The 26,837-nt window shown below is 46.3% G+C and overlaps 1 protein-coding gene across 1 annotated transcript in view; it reads left to right on the top strand.

Annotated features, from left to right (window-relative positions):
- Positions 1 to 26,837, top strand: part of SLC4A4 (solute carrier family 4 member 4) — a 163,748-nt gene that overhangs the window by 53,305 nt on the left and 83,606 nt on the right. The window contains 3 exon segments of the mRNA XM_037392274.1: positions 15,365 to 15,500; positions 21,129 to 21,289; positions 24,415 to 24,594. Of these exon segments, the coding sequence (XP_037248171.1) occupies positions 15,365 to 15,500; positions 21,129 to 21,289; positions 24,415 to 24,594 (477 nt within the window).

Here is a 26,837-nt window from a genome sequence, read left to right as displayed (position 1 = left end):
ACTGCGTTGGTACAACAAGGCGGTCCAAGCACAGACCGCTGATCCTGGTGGGGAAGCGGGGAACGAATGGCCAAGTGCGGGAGCAGACAGCTAGACGGTCAGGAAGGGTGCATTTCCATCTTGCTGTTTTAAACCCACCCCCGAGCATGTGCGTGTTCCTGGGGTCAGAAGGAAAGCAGCACCCCCCCTTGCTGAGTTATAATAATATTAATCATTTGCAGAAACTTGCCACACACTAAGACTTTCTTAATAAGACAGTGTTTTTTTTTTAAAAAAACCAAGCAGTACATTCTTATTTCTGGGTAATAAAAGGTGAGCAACAGTAAAAACCACAAGAGTTTTTAAGTTTAATTCCCGTATTTTAGCAGTTCAGTATTTCAACACATCATTTTATATATGTTACTATACTTTCGAAAAGCAATTTAAATTGCAGTGGGACCAATTAAAAGAAATAAAGATAGCATTTAAACGACGCTAAGGAGATCAGTGCTTGTAAAACGATTTACATCTGAGGAATGCTGTTTTGATGGAATATGTTTTGGAAAAACACTGCTCATTTCTGGTTGCCTTTTCCTCCAAATTGTTTTAAAAGATTATTACCAATACCTGGGTGATTCTTGTCTCCTTTTTTTTTTTTCCCCTTCACCCCCTTGTTTTGTTTTTTAAGTCCTCAACACTGCTTTGGGCCAACTGTGCGGCTGGGTGCTCAGTGCTTTTGCAGATGAGGCGGCTTTTTTGTGCTTGAGGAAGAACGTAGGAAATACAGGGAAGAGTTTGACTCCATGTTGAGTTGGTCAAGGCTGGTTCCCTCAAGGTGGAGGAAGCAGCGTGTTTTGCCGTTTGTTTGGGAATTTTTCCTCTAAGTGGTCTTGAGGGACAGCACGTGGAGTCAGACTGGTTGTGCTGGGCAGCCTGTGGTGTTTTCAAAGGGTTACTTAGCATAGGGGGTCCTGAAAAAAAAACCAACCAAAAATCATTTGTGGAGTTAAGTATGTAGTAACTCCAGTCAAGATGTAGCTGATAAGGGTCTCTTGTTCTGAATGAGAACGTACATGCAAGAAACTTTTCTCTAATGTGTTTTAATCCCAAGCCTTAAGTCAGTTTGGTTTGATTTCTTCTGGTGCCTCCATTTAGCCAGCTTCAGTATGTCTGTGCAGCATCCAGAGTCATTTGGGTGTTGACTCCTGAATGAAATGTTTTGGGCTGCCACAAGATGAGTGGTCAGTAATAGCTCCATCTCACTGAAAGCCAAAGAAGTTGGAGTTGGGGCACTTGGTAAGAAGCAGCCATGGCAACACTTTGCATGGAGGAGACAGCACATAATTTTTTCAGGTTGGATGTGTTGGGGTTTTTTTGTTGTTGTTTGTGTGTTTTTTGCAAATGATTCTAATATACAGAGTTGGGCTTTTATTACTTCAGTTTCTGATCTCAGCTTCCAGACCATGATGCCAAGCAGATCATTAAAACCATCATGGGGTTTCCAGTCTCTCTTCATTACTAAAAGTTGTTTTGAAAATCTGGCAAAGCGCTCACGTTTGGGCAGTAGATGTGATAACTGGAGTGGACATCAGCTATATGTGGAGCTCACTAATGGAATGGAATAAATTAGTCTGGAAGGCACCTATGGAGGTCGCCTGATCCAAACCTCTGCTCAAAGGAGGGCCAACTCGGTAATTAAGTTATTAATGTTGGTTCCTAAGTTATGACGTCACATCCAAAGCACTCTTCCGTTAGACAGAAGTGCAGGTGGAACAAAGCCTCAAGGAGGCATGCTGGTTTTGGTTTTTGGGTTTTTTTTTCCCTCTCGAACCATTCCAGTCTCTTTGGATGCATCTGGGCTGACAGCACTCAGAGCAGAGAATACTTAGATGTCCAGGGTCTCTTTTTTAGCACAGGTGGTACAAAATTATTCTTGCCACAATAGTGTTGAGACGTGGTGTGGGTGTGCTGTAATCAAGAAACTGGGTGATGTGGGTGCTTAATTTTGGTCGTCTAAGGATGGCCCAGGGAAACATCCCTTTGGATCCTCCTTGCATTCCTTATTTTACCCATTTTGACTGAAGTGTGTTTAAAAATGCCGGTGTCCCCTGTTATGTTCTTCATGCAAGCACAAGGAATTGCGTCTTCTCTCTCTCTCTTCCCCATGGTTTTCATCTTAACCTCACATGCACATGCTGTAAGCAATGAAGTCAGTAAATGAGTCCTTCTTGTATCTTCCTCCTCATGGGCAGAACAAAGGAGACGACATGATCCTGTAAAGCACACCGTTCGCTCATGGCTTGCCTGCTTTGGGGCTGACCAAGGGGTTGACCATTGGGAAGGTCAGTGCTTATGCAAAAATCACCCCTGTGCATTTTGTTAATTACAAGCAGACATTCTGTTCAGTCCAAGCCATCCTCAGACTGACCTCCTACTTGTTTTTTCCTCCCAACTGTCTAATAATTAACAAGCTACTTAATGCACGACAAAAGACCAATTAACCCTAAAGCATTTAGTGAACTACATGTAAATTAGTTGTAAAATGTTGCTGTAAACATTAAATGTTAGGCAATTACATAAACCAATAATTGCTAAAGTTGCGTTTAGAAGCTTAAAAAAAAAATAAAGTGCTTTGGTTCCGAGAACTCTGCTAATGGTTTTGTTTTTAACTACAGCAACCCCAGTCTGTGTAAGTCTGAACAGGCTGTGGCAGCTCAGATATGCTGTGTTGTTAGTAGTACAAGAAAAATAAAGGCATGCTAACCTTGTGCGCCTTTTGAAACCCCAGCGTGGTTGAAGAGTGGTAGAAAACCTCCAAAGGGTAGTACCTGGAGTCTAGAAAGAAATGGAAATCAGATAAAATAATCTGATTTCTTTCTGCTGCGGTAGGTGGTACCCCATGGTAAAGGGTGTTAAATTAGTTGGGTACCAGTTCCCGGTGATTACATGGACTGATGATTGTTTCCTTCAGTTTTGGGCTGTATGAAATGTTCCAGACCTCGCTAAAACCTCGGGGCTGGACAGGGTCTGGTGAGGTGTGAGCACAAGGGGTCTTGGCCACTTTACTGCGGTTGGGTTCATCTCTTTTCATCGTCTTGCTGCAGACGCCTTCCTGCCTCACAGATTAGCCTTTGAAAAAAGGTTAAGTGTCTTTCCTCCCACCTGGGCGGTGTGGTTTCAGACGAAGAAGCTGGTTTGCTTTTCTGCAAAATCTTTAATCCTCTTAATTGGCTGTCTCGCTCCGAGGTGGTCCGGTTCACCCACTGGTTCTCAATCCCCTGCTGCTGGTGTTCTTAAATAATTCATTTTCCTTGTACGTCTTGTGTACTTATTTTCCAGATTTTGGTTGACTCTTCCTTACATTTCATGTTTGCTAGTTTTCCTTTGACCTAGGCTTGTGGTGGAGAAAGTAAGAGGTTCCTAAATGGTTAATAAAGAGTTCCTGAAAGGCTTTGCCTCCTTATTCTGTGTATTTGTGCTTTCTTACTGCTTTGGAGGCTTTCTGTTTTTTTGGTAGAAGTACATCTCTGTGTGGCTCTCTTTGCATTCCATAAGTAGTCTCCAAATGCATCTCTAGATACCAAATTTCTCATTTTCCAGTGGGAGAAAAGTTCAGTTTGTTTAAACTAGCTTTCTTCCTTCCTCAGCTGTGGCAGTATCCTTTTCCTGAGTATATTGATCTTGATTACAGTACAGTCACTTACTGAGAGCTGGCCTGTGCTTAGTTTTACTGTGTAAATACATTGGATAACCGTCTGTCATTTTTCTTGCACGCAGTTTGGCTAGGATAGGTCCTGGTTGTATTCCTTTCCCAAAAGTGGAAATATTTTATATTTGATTGATTGAATTACAGAAATTTCCTTAAAGCAGTACAACTGCCTTCCAGTATAGGCAAGTCCTTGGCAAATCCACTGAAGCTATTGCCTTGCCTGAGTCAGTTTTCCTTCTTGTACTTTGTAGTCTGATGAGAAGATCTCTTTCGTTTTCTGTGTGGTAGATGCCAAGGTCAACCACAAAATCTGGCCGGTTGACTTGCAGCCAAGGAAGGGTATATGTTGCTAGCCTGACGTTGCTTTTCATGAACATTCCATTGGCCTTGTCTTGGTTTGTTTGTTGTTATTTTTATTATTTTTCTTTTTTTACAAACTTCTTTTATCTCAACTTGTTTTCCTTTCTCCAGCATTTGTTCTCGCTGTTGACATTTGCTATAATGCCTGCTGTGTGACACCCTGACGGTTTACCTCCCTCCCTCTCGCTAATGAGAGACCGTCTGCCACTTGGGACCTTCTATAAAGCGGCTCAAAATACGGACACACGTGTGCATCTCATCGGCTGATCTCCCTACGCAACCTTCCCAGTTCGCTGTGCAAGGGATACCAAGCAACCAGTCCTTTCTTATATGGAGGTTCTTACATGGTTTGCAGGTCTTGGTCTGTCAGGCTTCTGCTTTAGAGTAGGGGGCACACCTGGAGGCGTGGGCCTCGTCTGTGAAGCAGTGAGCCAGGTTTTTTTCCAGTGTAATGGTGTTTTGCGGAGGTTTAGAGCTCATGCAGGAGGTGGGGGGCGACTCCGTGGAGTCTGGAGGAGGCAGCAGCTTGAACTCTGCTTGCTGTTGCAAGGGGAAAGCGATGAAGAGCAAGAGCTGTAGAATGTCACCGGGCTTTTGGGAACAAGTTGAATCGGGAGTTTCTTTATGAGCAGGAGCGTGCTGCTGGCAGCCTAGAGCCATGCCGAGCCTGAAGTTAACGGCGGTTAGTTTTTAAAGGCAGGAACGAAACTGGTTATTGTGCCTTTATCTCAATAGGGTCTTTCTGCTACTGCAGCACCATCGCAAGAACCCTTTTCTGCATTGTTTTGACTCAGAGAGAGAAAGAAAATGCCCTCAGATAATTGATTTATCCACCAAAAGCTTTGCTTTGCCACGCTACTAACAGATGGTGCCAATTTCATCGGGATGTTCATAAGGTGCCCAGGGATGCCAAGGGAGGGAGGTACTGAGGACGGGCTTTTATCAGGATTTAAAATACGGAATAAATGTGGTCACCCAAAGCACTGGTCTGAAGAGATGGATCTATTTGATCGCACTGGTTTTGCTGCAGCAGGGAAAACCAGCCTCCAAGCATGACACTAACTGGTTTTGTAACTGCTCTGTTAGTCCAAATCCTGCTGCTCTCCTGGTCAGGGAAAGCGCTGTCTCAGGGTGGCCTTGCAGCTTTTTAGACAAAGTGGCTGTCAGCCTTTAAGAGCCAAAAGGGTGGTTTGTCACTGAATGAAGCTTTTCAAAAGATGATGGAAAAATAGAAAAGCCGAGCTTTTCAAAGCACCTCTAAGGAGGCTGGTGCCTTACACTCCAGATGAGGTGGCCTGCTATGCTCCAAATGGATGTAGGCTATCGAATTCACACATCAGTGCTTATAGCATGGAGATGTGTGTTTGTCAGGAGAGCCGGCGCGCAGCTCATGTCTCCATCACGTGGAGAGGAGGAGTGCCCTCCACACTGCCGCCAGCTCTGGTGAAGGCTGGTTCTGGTGATACCAGTGACAGACACCTCTCCATCTTCCTTCATCTCTTCATTTTCCCTCTTGGTCGCTGCTGTGCCCCTTCGCTGTGCTTCACTCAACCCAAGCAGGAGAGCTGTAATCGTTGCGTTCAAGACGGTGTCTGGTAACGAGCGCTGCCTTGAGTGATTTTTATACTCGGCGGTGGAAAGAAGGTCACGTTACAGATGCTGAAGAATTATTTGTCAGCCTTGAAAATGAGATCAACCTTGCTAGGGCTTCTCGTGTTAGTTGTTCTGCCAGGTTGGCGGTGCCCAACTTCAGTCTCTGACCCCTGGCACTTCACCCTGTGCGAAGTGAAACCGCTCGGATGGGTCCCAGCCATCGATCCCCCTTTCCTAAATAACGGTCCTGTTTACTAGGCAATGGAAAAATCAGACCTAATTTATTTAGCCCTCCCTCCTTCTTCTCCCCCAGCGATAATTTGTGCTGTTGAGCCGACAGGAGCCTGTGGCATCTCTCCAACGTGGTATGGGAAGCGGGGCAGGTGGTCATGGAGAAATAACGACCTGCAGAACCCTCTCAGCACGCATATTCTGCTCTTGTGTGCCCATTGGTCTCCCGCAATGATTTTACGGAATAATAACGCGCTTTTCTTGCCAGGCCTGAAGTGGATGAGGTATTTGGCAACATTCAAAACAGAGGGTGCAGAATGAAAAGAGTTGGAAGCAGAAAGCGTTGGATACCAGAGGCGTTGGGTACTCCTTGAAATACTGCCTGGCAACAGAGATGGGCTCCATTTCAGCCGGAGATGCTGGCTGAAAAGCAGGCGGGACAGAGGGCTCGGCATGCACCGAGGCTGCAGGAATAAGAGATGAAAATCCTCGCACGCGTGTGCTTGGCGTGCCTCCTCTGCCCGTTGGTTCTCCTCTGACGGGCCCTCGCTGAAGAAGACTTCTAGAAGTGCTGAAATGGTTAGAGCTGATGTGGAGATTGATTGAACGGGACAAATAGACAGTGATGAAACCCTGCTTGTGAGAAGAGCTTAATAAGCATAAAATTGGCTATTGCAGCCGGAGGGCTGGTTTTAAAGTGCAGAGAGGGAAGGGAAATTTCTTCTTGTCACTGCATGGAAGCTACAATTCAGAAGAAGAGCCCCGAGCTGTTATAGCTGTGTCCTTAAAAGTGTCACTGTACTCTCAGCATTACCTGAAAAAGGGGGCACAGGTAAACAGTTGGTGGTAAACCGAATTCATAGATTGGCAGGAGGGCTTGTAGCTGACGCAAGGGAATGACAGGTCTTATTCAGGGACTGCATCATGTCAGAACAGCTTTAAAATTGCCTGTGAGGGAACGTTGATGTGTTACAGTGTTGGAAAAGCGAAAGGTATCCGTTTTTTGCTCACCAGAGGAACGGGTTTTCTCTTGTGCTAGCGTATGTTGGGCAGATGCTTTGTGACCACGTTGTGCTGTTGATGCCAGTGGCAGTGCGGAGAGACTTGTGCAAGATCTCTGGTGTGATTAAGACATTTAAGATACTAGAATATGACCCCAGCAGCATTCTGGAGAGGTAAGCAGCACACAGCTCTGCAAGAGACTGCGAAAGCCGTTCTGCTTTAAAGAGGAAAACAGAGAGAAGCCAAAGAAAAAGAAAAACACTGAGAATTTGGGAGCAATTTTTGAACTTCATTGTGTATGACAGCCACTTGGCTGAATGGTTTAACTGGAGACATGACTGGTATTCAGGTCCAAGGAAGGTGTGATGCCAGACAGCATCCCAGTATCTGTGTGGCAGTGGGAAATGTTATGAAGCCAGAAGAAAGCCAGGCTTTCTCTAGATGCAGCTCTCTCTTTATTAAAGGCTTTTTGGCAACTGCTCAGTAATAGCTCCTTAAAAATGTGCTGCTGTAGCAGTTTCACACAACTTGAAGTAAGACGGCTGACCTCCAGGACTAGTCAGAAAATACTGTTGTTATCCGTATTTTCTAATGAATTGCTTGTTATGTGTTTTATATTGCGCCACAGCTTATAAGCAGTATGGTTTGTTATGGGGCATGAGCTATGGTACAGCAGCATGGGCTGATTGGTTAGTAAAGATAAGGGTCTGAGGCATCACTGCCTTTGATGTAATTAAAAATGGCACTTGGTGAATCCAGGAAAAGAAAAAAAAGTGACAGAAATCAGTGGAACCTTGCATTGATTTGAGCAGGCAGAGACTCGCGCTGTTAATATATGAAATATTCAGTCTGCCTCAACTCGCTAATCGTGTGTCTGTGGGAGGCTATCAATAATGCATTTCGTTTGGAATAGGCAGCTGCTGCTGCTCCTGGGGTGTTATATAGATATTATTGTTACTGTCTGCAGCAGAAAAAAACCAGGCAATTTTGGAAGACTCTTATTGACAGTCTCTCTCGAGCAGAACAATGTTGGGGAGGGTTGATAATTAGACTTTGAATGCGATGGTCTCTCTATCACACTGTGCGGTTGGAATTAGCAGTCTGTCTTCTTTTATAGGCAGTGCCTTTTATGTTAAGGCTGACTGACTTTTTCATTAGGTGCTGCTGCTTTTGTTTAAAAGGTTGCCAGAATGATGGTCCACCTTGCACACCTTATCCACCTGAGCTGTCTGCCATAAATGAGTCGATTCGAGATATTTTTGGAAGAAGGGTCCTTTTTCTGTCCCTGTATTTCCAGGGAAAGTTTCAGTAAAATATCTGTAGACAAAACTTTTGTACGTGACCTGAACAGCGCTGAAGACAAAGTGAGCTGAGAATGCTCAGCAAATTGTTACATAAAAGCTGCCATTCTTCTGGCACTTGAGAGAATATGTTATTAGTAAGCATTTGTCTAATACTGAAGATTTTTTGCAGATCAAAGACTTAATATATGCCACATGCTGCAGAGGAGCTTACAGTAGAACGTGTACAATCATGCAGTACAATAGTCCGGCAAAAAATGGATTATTCGAAAGGCGGTCAATGCTATTCATTATGTGCTGGAAAGGGTCACGATCAAGGGATGGGGGATATTTGCTTCGAGATGGATCAAGCAGCTTGAATAGCATTCTCCATTTTTGCACCCCATAGTTGTGAAAGGAATGGTCCCGGGTGGGAACTGGGTGGCGTGGTGAGTGTTCCCTGCAGCCTGCCAAGTTCTGCCTGTGGGACAGGTCTAATCTGCCTTACAACCAGCCAGCACCGAGTGCAGGGTCAAAAAGTAATCATTCTCTTCTAGAAGAAACAAAATAAGAAAAAAAAAAAAAAAGACAAAAAAAAGCCATTCTCACGCTTGCTTAGAGTGATTAGCTGGAGGGTTGGTGATGTAGAGGTGGGTTCTGTGAGAGCCTGGGAAAGGCTTGGCAGGCAGTCGCCGAGTGAGGTTTTCGGGTGCAAGCATTCCTGTGAAGCTGGCGTCATGCGTCAGTCTTCATGCGCTTGACTTCTTCAGTGGCGCTCAAGGATGCTTTTGCCGGAGAGAGCACTGGGGGAACCAGGAAATCAGTTTGCACCTGGGTGGTTCTGCAGAAACGGGTATTACCTGACTTGGCCCTTTCCCATTCCATAATGGGAATAACAGTTCTTAACCCGCAGAGGTGCAAGAATAGCACAGGGAACCTATGTGCCACTCTGTGACGGGAGCAGCGCTCCAGAAACGCTGAACAGTATCGCTAGTAAACTGAGAGAGCATCCCTTGCCTTACCCTGTGGCCTTGGCTCAGTGTGTCAGATGCTGTACACGAACTGTTAAAGATGTCCAAGACAATTTTGAGTGACTCCTGGTTTGGGGCGTGATTCCGTTTACGTCAGTCTTTCAAGGAAGCTGGTAAAACTGTGAGCCATAAAAGGCTTCCTTGCTTGCTTTTAGAGGTACTCTTAAGCCTCCGGTCATGTTTTCAATGTCAGATCTTAGCCTGGTCTCGATTCAGAAGCTTTCCTCTGCAATTTTTGCCTAACTGAGTAGCTGCACTAGCTCTTGCCTATATAAATTGAGCCAGGTAGATGCAAAGCAAGAATCTCACTGCGAAGTCAAGATAGTGTGAATTCTGGTCTTATCAGCGATGTGCAATCAGCACCGGTCCAGGTTACTGCTGCTTCTGATGACACCCCTGTTGTGAAAGGGGACCAAGGGCAGATAGTAAGCGTCCACAGTCTGCCCTGCAGCTGGAAGTTGTTCCAAAGGAGTATGAAAATTAAAGTGAGTTGCAGTATTTTTTTTTCCCCTAGTCTGCTGTCCTGAGGAGCAGTTTTGCTCTGCCTGTAGCCTGCAGAGCTCTGTACTTGTGTTCCATCACTTGTGGTCTGCAAGGCGTGAAGCCTAGGGTAGGGAAGGGGTTGTTGCTGTCAGGGGGGTTACGATAGTAAAACTATTTTTGCTGGTCTCATTGGCAGTGCTGATGGAAGCAGGGGGGTTTGTCATCTGTTATCCTTAGTAGAAACTTGCCCCTAGATAGTGCATTGAATTGCATCTAAAAACACTCAGACTCTGGGGCTTGTCTATGCAAGAACAGCCAGGAGAATGAATAGCAATTGATCAAAGGCATAAACCATAAGGGAAATGATTAAACTGCCTAAGGTCTTGACATCAACACACAATTAAAATTGTTTTGGGTAATGGATTCGTTTTGGAAGCGAAGTCAGCTAAACTAGGGAGAAAACTACTTTAAATCTGATAAAAGTGTCTGCACAGGTGTTTCACTTAACTGGCTCACTGACTTCAGACGGATCTGAACTGAGTTTGGTTGAGTGAGGGCAACCCCAGAAATTAATGGGAGTATAATCATGTCCTATTTTAATAAGTGTATTTGGAAAGCACGTTTGACAAATAGCCTTCCTCGATAATGTTACCACAGGCTTTGAGGAAGGATTTACAGGTCTTTTGGGTTTTTTTGTAGCTGCTGATGTACTTCAGAGAAAGGGAGAACTTTATGAGAGATGGTCTCTTTGGCCTCGAATGGAGGAAGTGGTCAACTGAGGTGCAGGTCCCAAGGGTATTTAGAAGCATCTCTAGTAACATCAAACAGAAAAAGCAGGAGGAAAACCATGCTGGTTGATTGAAGAGACTGTTTTTACTTGTACATCAACACAAAAGAGCCCGCCACCCCGGAGCATTGTACACCTGGAAAGCCACACTATAACCATCTTCCAGCCACAACAAGCGAGACGCTTGTACCTTGGCACCGAAGCGGGAGGTGACTTCAGGATACTGGCCAGTACCGTGGAGCCTGGTGGTGTTTCCATGCGTGGCAGGGAGCACCGTGGGTGCTGTGCCGGCTCCATCGCTCCGGGCAGCGAAGGAGGGCTCCCCAGTGGAGCCAGTGGCTGCGGGAGTGGGGCTGACGTCGGGCTGGGAGGTTCGGCTCTGGCTGATGCGAGGTTGTCGTGCTAGAACGTGTCTCTGTTTCTGAGCTCCCTGAGATTTCTCTCTGTTGATGGAGATTGGTTTTGCCTTTGGGAACCCGAGGGTATAAATTGTACTTGTAATTGGCCTGAACTGAACTAGGAGAAACTGCTGATGTGTTCGTCCTCTTCTGCAAGTGATGTATTTTATAAGCTGCCTCATGGACCGCTTGTGGCTGAACATGAGAACAGGAAAGGGAAAAAGGGGGAGGTAAGACGTGTCATTTACGGATGGCAATATCTCTGTTTAAGGGTTGTATTGGAGCATTTCACCATTTACATTTAATACCTTAATTCCTCTCCCCTTCAGGGGAAAAATACACCCCTAGCCATCTAAATCTGTGGATTAGCATTTTCTCTGCTACATATGTCTGCTGATCGTCAGATTGTTTCTTGAACGAGATAGTGAGGAAAACAATATTAAAACAACAGCGGTGGTGGCAGCTGATCCTGTTGTTACTGGTGCTGGTTCCAGCAGCTCCTAAACTGGACGAATTAGGTAGAAGCGAAGGTGATGGTCAAGGCTGGGGCAGGCTGGCTGGGCTGGTGCTCAAAGGTTGGGCAGGGGGAGGCCTGCAGAGTTCACCCCCCAGGTTAATTACTCTCCAGTCCTTAAGCCTGATACTCAGCTGTCCGCCCCGCGCTGAGCACACAGTGTTCGCACCGGAGATTAAGATGAAAATATGTTCTCCTTGCTAAAGAGAGCACATAAACAACCCATAAACGGCCCATTAACCTACAAAATTGCAATAAAGAACGTGGGGTAAAGCAAGCAATGGGAGACTTGTGACCCAGCAAATGCCTTAACTGGATTTTGAACCTTATCATCTGTGCTAAATGCGACTAATAGGAAATTTGCAAAAACAAAGGAAAGAAGAAAAGAAAGAAGTGGGGGGGACCGGGACGTATGATGCACATCCAGGTTTGGTGGGAGTGTTTCTGTAGTTACTCTCACGATGCGGTTCAGCGAGCAAAAATGTTGTGGGTAATTGTGGAATTACCATGTTACAGGATTGACTGTCAGGGTAACACTTCCATGCAATAAAACCACGTCAAAATGACTGAAAGAGATAATTTTCCCATCGGCCGCAACCGATGCCTTCAGCAGCTCTAGGAGCTCTGCAGCACTTCTTGCACCAACCGCTTGCTGTGCTCCACGTTGCTTTTGGAAGCCATAGGATGTAGATCTATTTTACTGCTTTTCCAGCTGTGATATTTAAATTCTGTTTGGAATAGAAAAATATATTGAGAGTCCTTAGTGCAGATGGAGGGGAAGGCGGTGGAAGGTGCGTGTTAGGGGTGCTCTGCCAGCAGGTCTTGCTCTTCATCTGAAGGACAACAGCAGAGTTCAGACAGCATCAGCCATGAGCTGCAGTTGTCCAGCTGAAATTCCCCAGGCCCTTTCCAGTGCTGTGGAACCGCTGAACAGCAGGAGAGCGGCAGCCACTCGATAGTGGTGGTTTTCATCTGGGTTCGAACTGATCGAGGGAAGAGGAGAAAGTAGCTCATGGGACTCTGCAGGCTCACACAACAAGCTGTTTTCTGTTCTTTTGGCCAGGCATCATCTTTTAATTCTCTGTGTTTAAAGGCCTTCGTTCACTGAATCTTTAGCCTCAATTAGAATAGGTATTTTTTTCCCTACGTACACCTAGCGGGAAATCTCTGCCCTGGAGCATGTGCGAGAAGTTGAACCTTCCCTCCTGCTGCTTGTGCATGTTGGTTTCAGCATGAGCTTCTGGCACCAGCAGTTGACTGGGGCTGAGTCTAAAGATGGGCTTGAGTGTTGTGCCTAATTGCCTTTTTAGAATAGGAGAGGTGTAATTATGTATACTAATGTTGGATTTAAACCTGTTTTAGATGCAGATTTTGAGTCCAAATTGCTTTTCTAATTGCAAGGACAATTTTCCTGCATAAGGTTGTATGTTTGCAGATGTACTTTGGAACTGTTCTGCAAAGTGCATCCGTTGGATCCAAGTCAAATAATCAAATGCTCATTGTGCTCTCAGAGATTCTGAGAAATGTATCTGAGCAAAAAAGATAAATTCTGGAGGAACTAGTGGTTATAGAAAAGCACTAATTACCGAGAGGGTTAATGTGTATTTTTCTATAACTAAATGCCTGCAAATTCAGCCCAGCAATATTTTTCTCTCCTGTTAGGAGCATATAAAATAAAAACCTTTAGTTTTTGTGGGAAGTGATGGGTTTTCTCAAAGGAAGGACATGTGGGAAAGCCCTCGTGTAGCCAGTCTGGGAATGTTACTGCACGATGGGCGACGTGCGGCTTTTGGGAGGTAGCAGCAGAGATGCAGAACAGTCGGTCTGTGCGGGAAGGCTGCTGCAGCACAGGCATGGGGAGAGTCGTGGTTGCAGTAACCAGGACTGCGGCACAGTCCCCTTGAAATGCTGAGCCTGGGAAGGGAGGGGTCATAGGCACTCACCTGTAGTCACCAGGTGGGAAGGGGATGCATGCGGGGTTAGTGAGTTGTGTTGGGGATTGGTAAGGGCTGTGCTATGCAGATTTATGGAGAAGAGTGGTAGGGACCACTTCTCAGGGAGGTGGAAATGATGGGGGAGAGTAGATGGGGATTTTTGGAAGCAGGTGTAGACCAGCACTGGTTTGGGGTGCCTCCGTTGGGTTACAGACATGACGGTGATGTTGGAAAAGAGGCTGATACACCTAGCTGGCAGCCGGAGAGGCCGGCTGTTACGCTCCGTACTAAGGGTTGGTCAGGGCTTTTATGGTCTTTCTTACTGGGATTGTGTTTCTGTGATGGAAAGGCAGTGCTGCTGAGGACTTTGTGATGGGAGAAAGGAGGAGCATGTAAATGTCCCTGCTCCCGCTGAAGGGAGAAATCACTTCCCAGCCCATTTAGCAGGACGTGCAGAACCCTGAAGACCCTTTCAGAGGTTGCCTTCTCAGGTGCTGGGCTGGGGTGTTAAAGAAGGGATGTGTGGCTCCTCTATAAACATGTAAAGCCAAAAGACTGGCAGGTGCTGGGGTGCCCAGTGACCTGTACTGTCGATACCACCCTGGTGTGAGAGCCGCGGGGGTTTCCAGGAGCGCGGCTCCGTGCATTATCCCTCCGACGTGAGCTGCGGAGCCAGCGCAGGGCAGTGTGCTGGGATGCCCAGGGAATTTTCAGGGAATTTGTGACTGCAAATAAACTTCCAATAGAAAAGAAACCTGGGTTACGTTATGAAAGCATCATCACCCTAACTGATGAAGAAATGAATTCGCATCAACCTTTGCTGAATAATTTCAGAAAAAAGCTATGAAAGTTTCTTAAAAAAAAGGGGGGGGGGGGGAGGGAAGGGCATACTTCTTACTGGTTCTTTTTTTCACATTATGAATTGAGACTTTGTTTACCCTGGAAAAATCAATGGTGATTGGACACCTGGTGTAATTAATTATTTTGCAACAGACAGACAGCTGATCTTTTGAAAAGAGAGGAGTTTTTAGCAGAACCGTTCAAAGTTCATAGTCTGCTGTTTAACTCTAATGCTAATAAACATTCAGCAGAAAGGATGTCTGTCTTAAAATTTCGCATGACCACACCTTCATTTTAAGGTAATATGATCAGAAAAAAATGGTAGCACCCAAGAAGTCCTCCAGCAAGGTGACTTTTGTGGCATGAGCTCCAGTTGCCTTTGGGAGATGCCCTTAGGTCTTGGGATGTGGACAGCGGTGTTCTTGGGTTTTAATTCGGAAGCATGTGCATTTCTGAGGCAGGAAGGGGTTTCTGCTAATTTTTCTTGAGCTAATAATGCAAATGAACTTTGCTTGCACTGTCAAAGGAGCGTGTGTTGAACCCAGTTTCTTTTACCTAAATGGGCAGTCTTTTCCTAGTGGGAACAGTTGGTTTTTTTTTTCTAGTGCATTGGTGCCTGACTAAACACATTGGGTCGCATTATTCATGTATAGATGGGAAAACCTTTCTGTTAAATATTCCTGTGTTTTCCAGTGGTAGGTCTGGGGAGGTTACAGCCTGCCCTGCAGGCCAATGGGAGCCCGAACCTCGTGCCAGGGAGAACGCTAGCTATGGGATGCTGTCCCAGCCAGCCCCATAACAGTTTGGCTGGAACTGGTTTTATGTCATATAAAAAAGGGGGTGAAGGATCTCAGTGGATCAGAGTACGAAAGGTCCTTGGGCACGCACCATAGAGTGTATTGGTTTTGAGCTCGATAGCGCTTTTTTTTTTTTTTTTTACAAGGGCTGCAAATTGCTGTAACACAGTTAAAGACTGTAGGAAGAGGCAAGTTTTCCTGAACTTTACTCCCAGCTTGAACTTTTAAGAAGAAAGGCAAGGAAGGGGAGAGAGGGAGATAGACGTACCCTTGCTCACGCCCCTCTGTCTGCGGCCACTAGGATGTCAAATGGAAAAGGCAGCCCGGAGAAGCAGCTGAATGGCTTTGGGGAGAAGGGGAAGGAGAGGAGCCGCACGTCTCTGGTCATCTCTCAGGCTGTTAACCGCAGTATTTTCACCTCTGCAGTCTCCCCCGCTGCTGAACGCATCCGCTTCATCCTTGGAGAGGAAGATGACAGCCCAGCACCCCCGCAGCTCTTCACGGAGCTGGACGAACTTCTGGCCATTGATGGACAAGAGATGGAATGGAAGGAGACCGCAAGGTGGGTTGGATTTCCTTTACCCCAAAAGGGAAAGGCAGCTGCACAGGACCCCCATGGGAAACCACTTTTTAACATTCAACCGGGATAATATCTGTGCTACAGGTACAGTTGCCTGTATGGTTGAAATTACCTTTCTCTGATAAATGAGAGAATTTGAGGGTTTGTTGAAATCTTCCCTTAAACCAAAACCTAGAAAAAACATAGAGTGCCAGATTTATTTGAATAATTTGCCTACAGAGAGCCAACAGACCAGTGGGCTTGTTAGTGCTTTGCAAAGAATGACAATGTCTTGGCCAGAGTTGTTAGAAATCGGTGCCTGAATAGAGCATGTGTGTCAAAACTACTTCTGTTGCCCAAAGGTAGGTTTGAGCCTGAACCCACCGCACACCACAAGTTGGGAAATCTTGGCTGTCCCCCTCTCCCAGCCAGTTACTGATGAAATTCCTTTTTTACAGGCAAAAAACCCCCGAAGTTTTTTTCTTTGACAAAGTTATCCAAGGTGTGTGTTGGCTGCTGGTTGGGGTTGCCTGCTCTGAGTTTCTTGGTTGGATTCTCTGCCTGTTTCTTTGATGCTGCTGTTGGTTTGGTCAAAAAACGATGCCAAAAAACTGGTGTCTTTTTTTGATCTGGTTGGCACAAGTTACGTACAGTTCATATCTGAACACCACCAAAAAAGAACATTGGATTGGATTTGTGATCTAAAGGCTGCTCTTTAGCCTCTAGCCTTATAAAGTTTTGATTTTTTAATACAGTAAAAATATTTTTCTTGGTTTTGCTTTAAAAGGTAAACCCCTAATTGCAGTCTGGTTGCTGGGAAGGGCTGAAGCATCCCACTAGAAAGAGATGCTTACCCAGCCAAAGGGCAGTCCGGGGCTCTACTTTCCCTATTCCCAATCCCCCTCATTAACTTGAGGCTTTTCATTTTCCTTTATTGTGGCTGGGCTAAGCTCTTTCTCCACCTTCCCCTCTACAAGGGCACCTACTGTGTTCGTAGTTAGCCCATGTTGTTCGGTTACCTTAATCTTCTTTAGCTGCAATTTAATGAACCGCTCCACCACCTACCCCTTTTACCCCCTTACCTTTATTTTTATTTCTCGGTCGCTTGGAGAACCTATTTAAAGACTTTACACCTTTTACTCTTTAACTTCTTACTTGGTCATCCTTTTCTCCCTTTATTGCTTTTCATCCCTCTGACCGTTATTTCAGTGCTTGCATTTAGTCATCTGCACTGCCCGCCTCTGCTTTTTACAGCTAATTATGCTTTCCTCTGTCCATGCACAGGTCTTTGGGAGGGTGTTTTAATGACAGTTAGTTGAAGCTTTTTCATGATTCAGACCTTAGAGTGGCATTTCTTATTGAGCATACTTATCTCTTGGGTCCCTCCTTTCTAGTATGAATATTGGGAAGCGCCATTTTCCTTAAATCTGCAAATTTCAGCCGTTAGAAGAAAGGTGCCCCTTGCCTGGTGTGGCGAATCACAAAGCACGGCCATTTCTTGAGGGACATGGGTCAGGAGCCCTCAACTATTCACATTCAGAGCACCTTCTAGTGGGATGTGCCTGCACTCCTCCTGCTGTCAGCTAGCTGTAGAGAAGAGAAGTTTTCTTCTCCTCTGCCAAATGATTTCTGGTTTTATGTGTTTTCAAATGTCTTTGGAAGATGTGCTAGACGGAGCTGTATATATGATGCTCCATGTAAATTTTAGATATATTTAGATATATACATTACATGCTTTAAGCATCCTGTTGAGACACTGTGTAATTCCTGAACTCGGCCCCGCCTCCTGACTCGCGTGCTATTTTGTTGGTAGTGATCTTGCATAGTGTATGATTGCTCAGGATTTTTCAGTTTTGTTCTGAAACGACTTTATCTTGCATAACAAATCTGTCAGTCAGCTACTGAGCAGCTCCTGCTATGGGACATCCCAGCTGGAGCTGGCTCGCTCCATGCTTTGGCAGGCAGAGGGGCTGCCGGCCATGCAGCTTGCCACAGCCCTTTGGTCTAAGACTTGAAAGAGCATGGAAGCTGTCAGGAAAGAAAGTTTAGCAAATGATACTGTCCTTTCCAGAGCTGTTCTGGTCAATAGAAAAATAAATTGGTACACATCATGGAAAACTTCCAGCAAGAACCTCATGGCTACTGATGCAAAGATGTCTCCAGAGGGGACCTTTAGTTGCCTGTCCTGGTTCTTGATTCGTGTAAGTTCAGCTGCATTGCAACCCCAGTATAAAGGGGGCTATTGTAGTCACCTGGCACGCGGTGACATTTCTGAAGGTAGGTAAGCACCAGGGCTTGAGGGCATTGTACCCCTTTGCAGGGTGCTATTGCCTGTGTAGCCCATCGCGGTGTTGGGCCACAGTTCACCAAAAAGGGCCATTTTGGAAAAACATCCTTAATGTACTCCGGGGTTTTACAGCAAAGCCCTGTAAATGTGTTAGAAAGAGAGCAGTAAAAGGGAAGGTTTATTGCTGTTAAAAGGTAGCCTGAAGGTTTGAGTCACCAGGTGGGTGCTTCTTGTTCGTTGTGTTGGTGCTCATAATCCATTTGGTGCAGAAGGGAGAAGTTCTTCCACTGACATGTGGATGTTGGCATTTTGGTGGCAGTTACAGGTTACAGGGAAAATTAGGAAAAAGACCTGAAGCAGCTGGAGGCCAGCACTCTTACTTTGAGGTTCAGGATTTGGGGACTAAGATGTGTCCACCGTAGTGTGGTGGTGGTCATTCCACAAGGCAGGGAGATGGTAGAAAGATCATGAGACTACAGAGAAAAGGAATGAAAGAACTGTGGGATGGTGGGTAGGTGTTTTTTTAATCTTCTATCATTGTTTCTTTTTTTATTATATAAGGCTCTGTCAGGCAGCACATTTATATCCTTCACCCTTTCATGCATTATAATATTAGCACACCTTTTACACGATCCTTTTCGAAGCTCTGAAAAGAATAATATATAGAAAAAAGATGGCTCCTGCATCTGGCTGAGCAGAGATCCTAGCTGCCCTTGCAGTGCGCGCACACTGCCTGCGCCGCTGGTGCCCAGCCGCGCTGGAAGCACAGGGTGTTATTCTGGAGGCACCCAAGTGCGCTGGTGGCAGGTCCTCCTTGCCAGTCCCAACCCTTTGGAGCCAGTGGTGCTGGTAGGTACCTGAAAGCAGAGGTTCCCAGTGCCAGGAGAGCCGTCAACGTAATTCCCAGTGCCCAAGAGGCGTAACAGAACAGGGGTGTTTTATGTCATACCTTGCTGCTGCTCTGATGTGGTCGCGGCAATGTTTACTAGCTGTTGCAAGTGAAGTCCAGCTGGCAGACAGGAATATGTAGATGTCAAGAATGGAACGGGATGGGAATGAGGAAGGTAATTTGATTGTTTGTTTTCTGGAATAACAGTGGAGATAATCTCCTGCCCTGAAACAGTACGTTGCTGCAGGCAGCATCGCTTTCAGTGCGCGGGAAGCTCTGTGGAGAGCTGGACAGTTCTATATTCAGGCAACAAGAAGCACTAACCCCCCTGGCTCTTTTTTGCCCTCTCTCCTCCACCCTGAAAGTCCAGCACTTTTTTCCCTGCCTAGCAGTGAGCGAGCCGTTCCGCAGAAGCAGATATTAAAAAACCCAAACTATGAAGAGCAAGGCATTGGTTTCCCCTATGGACAGCCATGTGGGCCGCTTTGCTTAACTAACCGCTCGCATTGGTTTGCGGAGGGGATGGTGTACACCAGAGCTTGGGGGGGCTTGGGGACCAAGGGTCTTCAGGGGCTTGGGAGGCACCTTGCTCTCCATGAATTCCCCTGGAAGTGCGTGGGCTTGCCCACTCCCTAGGAGAAGAGTTGTTGTAGGGACCACACTGAACAGAGCAGGTGGTAGCTCAAATGGGTTTGCAAGTTAATATTTGTTTTATTTGGCTTCGATCGTGGATTATAGTGTGAAAAGAAAACAGAAAGCAAATATCAGTAGTCGTGAATAATACACTTTCACAGAAAAGGCAAATGCTTCGTAACTTGCAGCCTTTATGCTACTGCGGGGTGAACCGCATCTCCGTCCCATGTAACACACAGCTCTGAAACTCAGAAATTTGCAGCTGCCCAAGTCCCTCGGGTGTCCTAGGAAATAGCTAGAATTTGTGAACTTAATAGAACCTTATTAATTTGAGATCTAAATCATTTTTTTAGCTGGAGTTAAAAAGCGGCTTTAAAAAAAAAAGAGTCTCAAAAAGAGATTATTGCAATTGAAAAGCGTAATTGATTAATCCTCAAGTAATACATTTTTCAGGATTAAATATAATTTCGCTTACTGTTAGTAATATTCTTTTGAACCAATTTATGAGCTTCCTTACCTGGACGTGTGTGGGTTTTGTCTTAATAATCCCCTTATATTAGTCACTGGAATTTTCATTTTCCTCATATATTAAAACAGTATCTCAAGACAGGATTTAAAAAGCACTTCTGCTTTGCAGTGAGGGATGCATAGGGCGCCTGCCTCTTCCCGGTGCAGCCAAGGCAGGGCTGGGTGAACCCCCCGGTGAGCCCCGCAGCAGGAGCCCTGGGCTGCCCCCCCGAGCAGAGCCCTGGCTGGGGGCAGCGCAACAAGGGCAGGGTCACGGCCGGGGGGGGGTGGGTTGGGGGGCAGGGAAAGGTGAAACCTCCCGCTCGCCTGCTGTTAGGAAGTGGGTTTAGGGGTGTAAAGAGTCTTTTGCACAGAACGGGATTTGACCTTTGCTCTAATCTTCCACTACAGGTGAGCTTTCTGGCTTTTTCAGACCTGCTTTGTTAAATCATTAAACAGCAGCCAGAGAGCAGAGGGAAAGAGAGAGCCCCTTAACCTGTGGCTTGTCCTTTGGTGGCTCACTTGTTCTGCCAAGAGCATCGCCCGATTTTTGCCTGGGGCATGCTCCTCTCTGCCCCCCATTGCCTCACGCCTGCCTGTGGGTATGGGACAGTATTGTTTGATGCTACTGAGTTTTGGCAGTGGCCAATTTTCAGATTTTATTGTCCAGATTTGAATACTCAAAACCAAGGTGTTTTGGTTTTTTTTTTTCCAGAAAAAGAAGTTTTTTCCAACTTTATTTGCGGAAATGCTGATTATTTTTTTTAAAACACCCCCTCCCCAGCTACTTTTTGTGGAGCTGTGGTGCTCACCCCTTCTCCCTTGAGATGATTCAAGTGTGAGTCAAGTTCCCTTCACTTTCTCCTCGTTGGTTTGGCGAAGCGGTGGCCAACTTGTTGTGGTGGGTTTGACACGATGTTGGGTTAAGGACTGGGTGTGCCAACTGGGGAGGGAACCCCCGGGTCTCAGCTCAGCTGCTGAAGCCGCCTATGTACTCTTGGCCTGGAGCAAACATCAGCTAAAGGGTGTTAATTTAAGTCTTGATGAAAGCTGTTAAAGATAAAATGTTTTACCTGAAAATGTGCAATGGTTTACAAGCAGGCAGAGCGTTATGGCTGCTCAGCTGACACACACCAATTCTTTAAGCCTTTGCAACTTGGTCATGGGTTTGTGGCCTCAGAGATGTGTGGGAAAATGCGTGTACTGGAAATTGTTGGTATGCCACGATGGTTCAGCTGCCCCGCTTCTTTCAGAGATGTGTGTCTGCAAGGAGCCGACAGCTTTAACATGATCTCCTTGCTCTGCCCTCTTGTAGGTGGATCAAGTTTGAGGAGAAGGTAGAACAAGGTGGGGAGCGATGGAGCAAACCTCACGTGGCCACCTTGTCCCTGCACAGCTTGTTCGAGCTAAGGACATGTATAGAGAAAGGCTCAATAATGCTGGATATGGAGGCCTCTTCTCTCCCACAGGTGGTGGGTAAGTGAAGCTTCCTTGGCTCTTTCCATCAACTCTTCCCTATCAATGTTTATTAACCCTGATGATGGTTTCATGGATGGTTTTAATGAGAAAGCACTGCTTTTTCAAGAAAAGAGGAAAATAAAGAAAGAAATCCTCCAAGGAATAACAGGGGAAAATAGAAAGTGTGTGGAGAAGGACAACAGATAAGAGAAAAGAGTTCTTCTCAATTCAGGAAGAAGAGTAAAAAAGTCAGCTTCAGTGATAATTGGCCATAGAATCATTTAGGTTAGAGAAGACCTTTAAGATCATCAGGTCCAACCATTAATGCAGCTCTGCCAAGCCCACCGTGGTTCAGTAACCATGTCCCTAAGCACCGCATGTACATGTTTTTAAACATCCCCAGGGACAGTGACTCCACCACGGACAGTGACTCCACCACCTCCCTGGGCAGCCTGTTCCCATGCTTGACCACCCTTCCGTTGAATAAGTTTTTCCTAATATCCAATCTAAACCTTCCCTGGCGTGGCTTGAGGCTGTTTCCTCTTGTCCTGTCACCTGTTATGTGGGAGCAGAGACCGACCCCCCCGCCTACACCCCCCTCTTAGGTAGTTGTAGAGAGTGATAAGGTCCCTGAGCCCCCTCCTCTCCAGGCTGAACCCCTCCAGCTCCCTCAGCCGCTCCTCACAGGACTGGTGCTCTAGGTCCTTCCTGAGCTTTTTGGTGATTGTATCGAATCATTTGGATCCCAAAGGAGATGTCCTCAGTTATATCCCGAGATATCACTGTGTGTGCAAGGAATAGTACACACTGACTTCGTGTTGGCTCTCAGAAACGTAAGCTGTAGAAGGCCACCTCCCTCAGGACCCAGCAGGTACCACGTTGGGCAGAAGGGCTGCAGGTTTTTGGCCATGCAGTCAGACCACAGACTACTTCTGGATGGGGTCCCAGGGTGGCTGCTGAAGGTGAGTGAGGCTCTCTGTAGGATGGGGTGCTCCCCTGCAGCAAGGAAGGGCGAAGAGCAGGCGCAGCATTAGCTGGTACTTCACTCTTCTGAGCAGGATGGCAGGATCTTTGCAGCCAAAGTAGCCGTGGCTTGGGGTGATGCTTGGTGACGTTGCCAAGAACTATACCGTGTTCCCGATGATGTGTGAGAAGATCGGCAAAAATAAATCTTAAAAGTGAGCCGTCCAGTGGAGGTACAGTTAAGCAAAACCACTGAGTTTGGAAGCCACGATGTGAAGCGGCATAGAAGAGCAAAATGGAATAAACCCCCCACAAAACCCAGTGCTTTGAATTATAATCTTAGGAGGAAGCAGGCTCAAAACTGTCCTGCCATGAAACTGTTAAATATCAGGTGTTGCACTAGTTTGTAATACTTGGAATTACGAAAGCTGCCTCTGATGTTCTCTGCAGAGTTTCGAACTTTGTTTTGCAGGTGCATTTTTTTTGGCATTTATTTTCCTTTATTTTTGTGTCTGTGTATCCAAATGCACAACTTTGCAAAGTTTAAAAACAAAACTAAACCCAACAAACAAAAACCTCTGAAGTTTTATGCCGAAGCTGAACATGCTTCAGAAGATAGCAGCTGATGTCAGTGGTCCAAAACTTTAACCCTCGAACATTAAATTTCTTTTTGAAGTAATTTTGAGATGTCACCTTCAATGTTCTTCTTCAACACCCAAATTACATCTGACTCCTGGAAGTTTAAATTACAAATCAGTGGCTGCCGTTGCTGCAGCACTGGCCTGAGTGGGGTGGTTTTGCTGGTCTAGGTCCTTAATCAGATAGATGGGGGTGCCCAAAAAGCCTGCAGACTTGGTTTCCAGAGTTATTTAGTGATGGTCACTTGGTGGATGTCTGTTAATGACACACGGGAAGGAAGAGCTCAGAAGGCTCTCTGTTGATTTGTGTTGTATCAGAAACATGGAAGGGAAGAAACACTTGCAGAGAAGGATGAACTTGATGAAGACAGACTGAAGGAAGTATTCCAAAAATCACTAAAAAAATAGGAGGAGCAAAAGCTTGCAGGAAAACGGCGCTGTAGAAAAATAAACCTTTTGCCAAATGTTTAGTGTAACTGCACCTACGTGCATATAATGGTCCTTTTCTGAGTTGGGTGGAAGAACTAGGCTTTTTTCCCCTGTGATGTGAAGAGGCATTAATTCTTGGGCAGCATATAGAGGACGACTTTCTGACTCACCGAGTTAGCAAATGTGATGCATGTTCTGCCTCCCCTTTCCCATAACTTTTATTATTAGCACAAATAAAAGTTACCACTAGACAAATATGAGCTGCCACTTCCCCCCGGGGGACAGCATGTTAACTGAAGTAATCAAGGGAACAACTTAATGGGAGATTTAATGCACAATAGAGATTCTTAATAAATCTGGCTACTCCCCCGTCCCTTCTCCTCTGAGACAGGGGAGCAGGAAGGAGAGGATTGATGGAAAGTGAGCAGCCTTTGCAGTGGGATGGGAGCCTTTTTTCCTGCTGATTCAGATAAAGGCAAAGCCACATAATACGTCCTGTGACAATTGGAGCAAGTTCTGCCTTTTGTAGTTGCCGTCATTTTACTTCAGTCTGGAGAGTGAGTGATTTAATTAGTTGCTCATCTCCAGGACTTTTTCATATCATTAGATTAGGTTTTACTGGGAGCCTGTGGGGTGAACTCGGGCCGTGTTGGATCCGATAGAAGTTTTACTGTGTTATTTTTGGGAGCATACTGGAACTCGCAAAGTAGTTGTAGCTTCTTCACAAAAATACAGGGTCAGAGCAGATTCCCTTTCTGAACTGAGAACCATCTTACCCTGGTAGATGGCTTGCATCTGTAGGTGATTTGAAATAGTCTCAGCAGCCTGTGTGAAAATAACAGAAGGGAGCCTCGTTACAATAGGTATGTGTCGGTGGCTGATGTTTTTTTGCTGGATGGAAACGCTTATGTCCCATTTCAAAAGAAATGTCTATAAGAGATGCCCATCAAAAGTAAAATGGCGAAATGTAGTGGTGATTTTGAGGTGGGGAAGGAAAGCCTTCAAAAAGATAGGGTGAAAACGATCCTTATACCCCGCTCTCCCTCAGTGCAGTTGATTTTTGTGCCTTGTGATTAATGGTCCTCTCCTCTCCCTCACCCTTGCGTGCGACAGAAATGATCGTTGACAATCAGATCGAGACGGGGCTTTTGAAATCAGACCTGAAGGACAAAGTCACCTACACGCTGCTCAGGAAGCACCGGCACCAGACCAAGAAGTCCAACCTGCGCTCCCTGGCTGACATTGGAAAGACCGTCTCCAGTGCAAGTAGGATGTTTACCAACCCCGATAATGGTAATGCAGAGGCTAACTGGCTATAGCCTTCCCTTCTAAAGCAACCCACCCAACCTGCCCGCCAAAAACTAACTGCGTTGCCTTGACGATGCTTTTCTAACCCACAATTAGCGTAGCGAGACCCACGCTGATGACATGTCAGCGGTGGGCTCTGGAGGCTGCTTTGGCCGTGGCACGTCGCTCTAACCGTATCTTCACTGGACTGAGTGGGAGAGGAGGGGAGGTGGCAGGCAGGTGGCAGGCTGCAGGAGGCGCAGGGGAGAGCAGAGAAATGCTCTTGCAGCCTGCGTGTGGGAGGGGATGCAGGAACGACGGTAGGAAGGAGATTTGCCAAAAAAATCCAACCGTGCCTGAACCTAAAAGGCCAATCATCTGAAATGCTTGGGCAGAGACGAAGCTTTCATGCGCGTTCGATTTCTGTAACAGATGGTGTCGATGGCACTCCTAGTCAAAATTTACGTGATAGTAACATCTAGCTTGCATTTTATTGCCATACAATCAGTGTCCAGTGTGGGTAAAGCTGATTTTCATCTTGCTTTATTCATCCTAAGATTGTTTTGTGGTGTATGTCGTGGATCTGTCTCTGAAAGTGGTGACGTAGCTAGTGCCGTGCTCGTAGTGGTGTCTATCCGTGTGCGTGTGCGCCTGGGTGCAGACAGCTATAGAGGCCTTGGCAATGTCTCTGTACTTACCCGTACATAGGTGTTTGCAGTCGTCTTACTAGTGGTAATCAAAGAAGGGAAGTTTTCAGCCTATTGTCATCTCTTGGAGTTCTGTCAAGCTGCCTCCTGTTGCCATCTGGAAATTTGTCTAAAAGTTGCCGTTTAAAAATTTCAGAAGTTTCACCCAGAAATGAAAGCAAGCAAAGAAATTATTTCCTTCTTGCTACATTTAAGGCCTCTTAGCTTTCTGTGTTCTGCTTCCAAAACTCACCCTAACATTCCTCCCTAACCTATTATCATACTTTATTAATAATTCCTACTTTTTAATCATCCTTTGATTTTGCAGCAGGGGTGTGTGTGCGTGTGCATGTGAAGAATATTTATTGCTCTTGATGATGCATCTTGTCCCATACAAGTGCCTTGATAACGCAGTGACTAAGTGAATAACACAGAGGCGCAGTAACGTGAATCAAGGGGACGTCCTGGGTGTGCAGCTTTTTGGTGAATATCCCTGCAGGAGTCCAGTGGAGCAAAGAGAGGGACTGTGCTTCGGAGAGCACTGTAAAGAAATTCCTGTTGTGGGGAAGGAGCTCAGTGTGGCCAGCTGAGACGGGCAATATGTGCTGAAAACGGGAGCCTCTTCCAGAGCACGCTGCAGGGAGGGGAAGGGACCTTCTGGGCATCACCAAGCTTTGCTTTTGTTCTGTGAATTCCCACAAGCCTTGAGCTGATGCCTTGCACATTGGGTAACGTACACGTGTAGGAGTGCCTGAGGAGGGTCGGATCCCAGAGAGGCGGTGTTCAGGAACTCTAGCTAAACTGGTACTCCTCAAGCCCCCCTGCTCTTTGCCCGTTAACTTCTGGCATAAAATCGGCAGGATTTTTGCCCTTATATCAGCCAGGCACTTCAGGCCCCTGGAGCATGCCTCAGTCATGTCGGGACTGGGCACCCAGCATGTGGTTGTTTTCAGTTGGGATTAAGAAATGATGCTCCCTGGGGCTTTACATTGTGTCCTTCCCGCTGGTTTGTATGGGAGGTGTCTGCTTTCTGTTAAAAGAAGGCAACGGCTGTTGCAGGTGAAATGCATAAGCACTGTCTGCAGTGGTGTCTGTAGGTACCAGTTACCACCTCCGTGACTACTGCGCTTTCTGGAGCTTTGAAAAGGTGAGCAGGTTTGCTTTGAGGAGAAGGATCCTGAACCGTAGCCACGCTGTATGGGAGGCAAAACCGAAGACGGACACGTCTCCAGCACGTGTTGCTTGGGTGCTTCGGTCGCCTTGTGCGCGGTGTAGGGGATGCCCTTAGTTCTGGGCTTCAGCCCCAACCCCCCCTTCCTGCAGGTAGGCGCTGTGACACCGAGGGTCCTGGTCACACAGAGAGGCGTGCCAGGCTGGGCTCCCCAGGCAGAGCTAACCACGCTCCTACCGCCTGGGAGGCGAGCGGCTGGGCTCCTGCCTGCGGGGAGTGCCGCTGTCTCTGGGCAGCGCCAGGCTTTTGTCCTACCTTACAGCCGAACAATTCACCAAGTTTAGTGTTTTGTTCTGAGTACCTGTCCTGGTGAGTTCCTAAGGCGCAGAAAT

Source organism: Falco rusticolus, chromosome 1 (assembly GCF_015220075.1).
Source record: "Falco rusticolus isolate bFalRus1 chromosome 1, bFalRus1.pri, whole genome shotgun sequence".
Taxonomy (NCBI): domain Eukaryota; kingdom Metazoa; phylum Chordata; class Aves; order Falconiformes; family Falconidae; genus Falco; species Falco rusticolus.
Note: the sequence above shows the minus strand (reverse complement) of the source record. Positions and strands in the feature narration are given on the sequence as shown.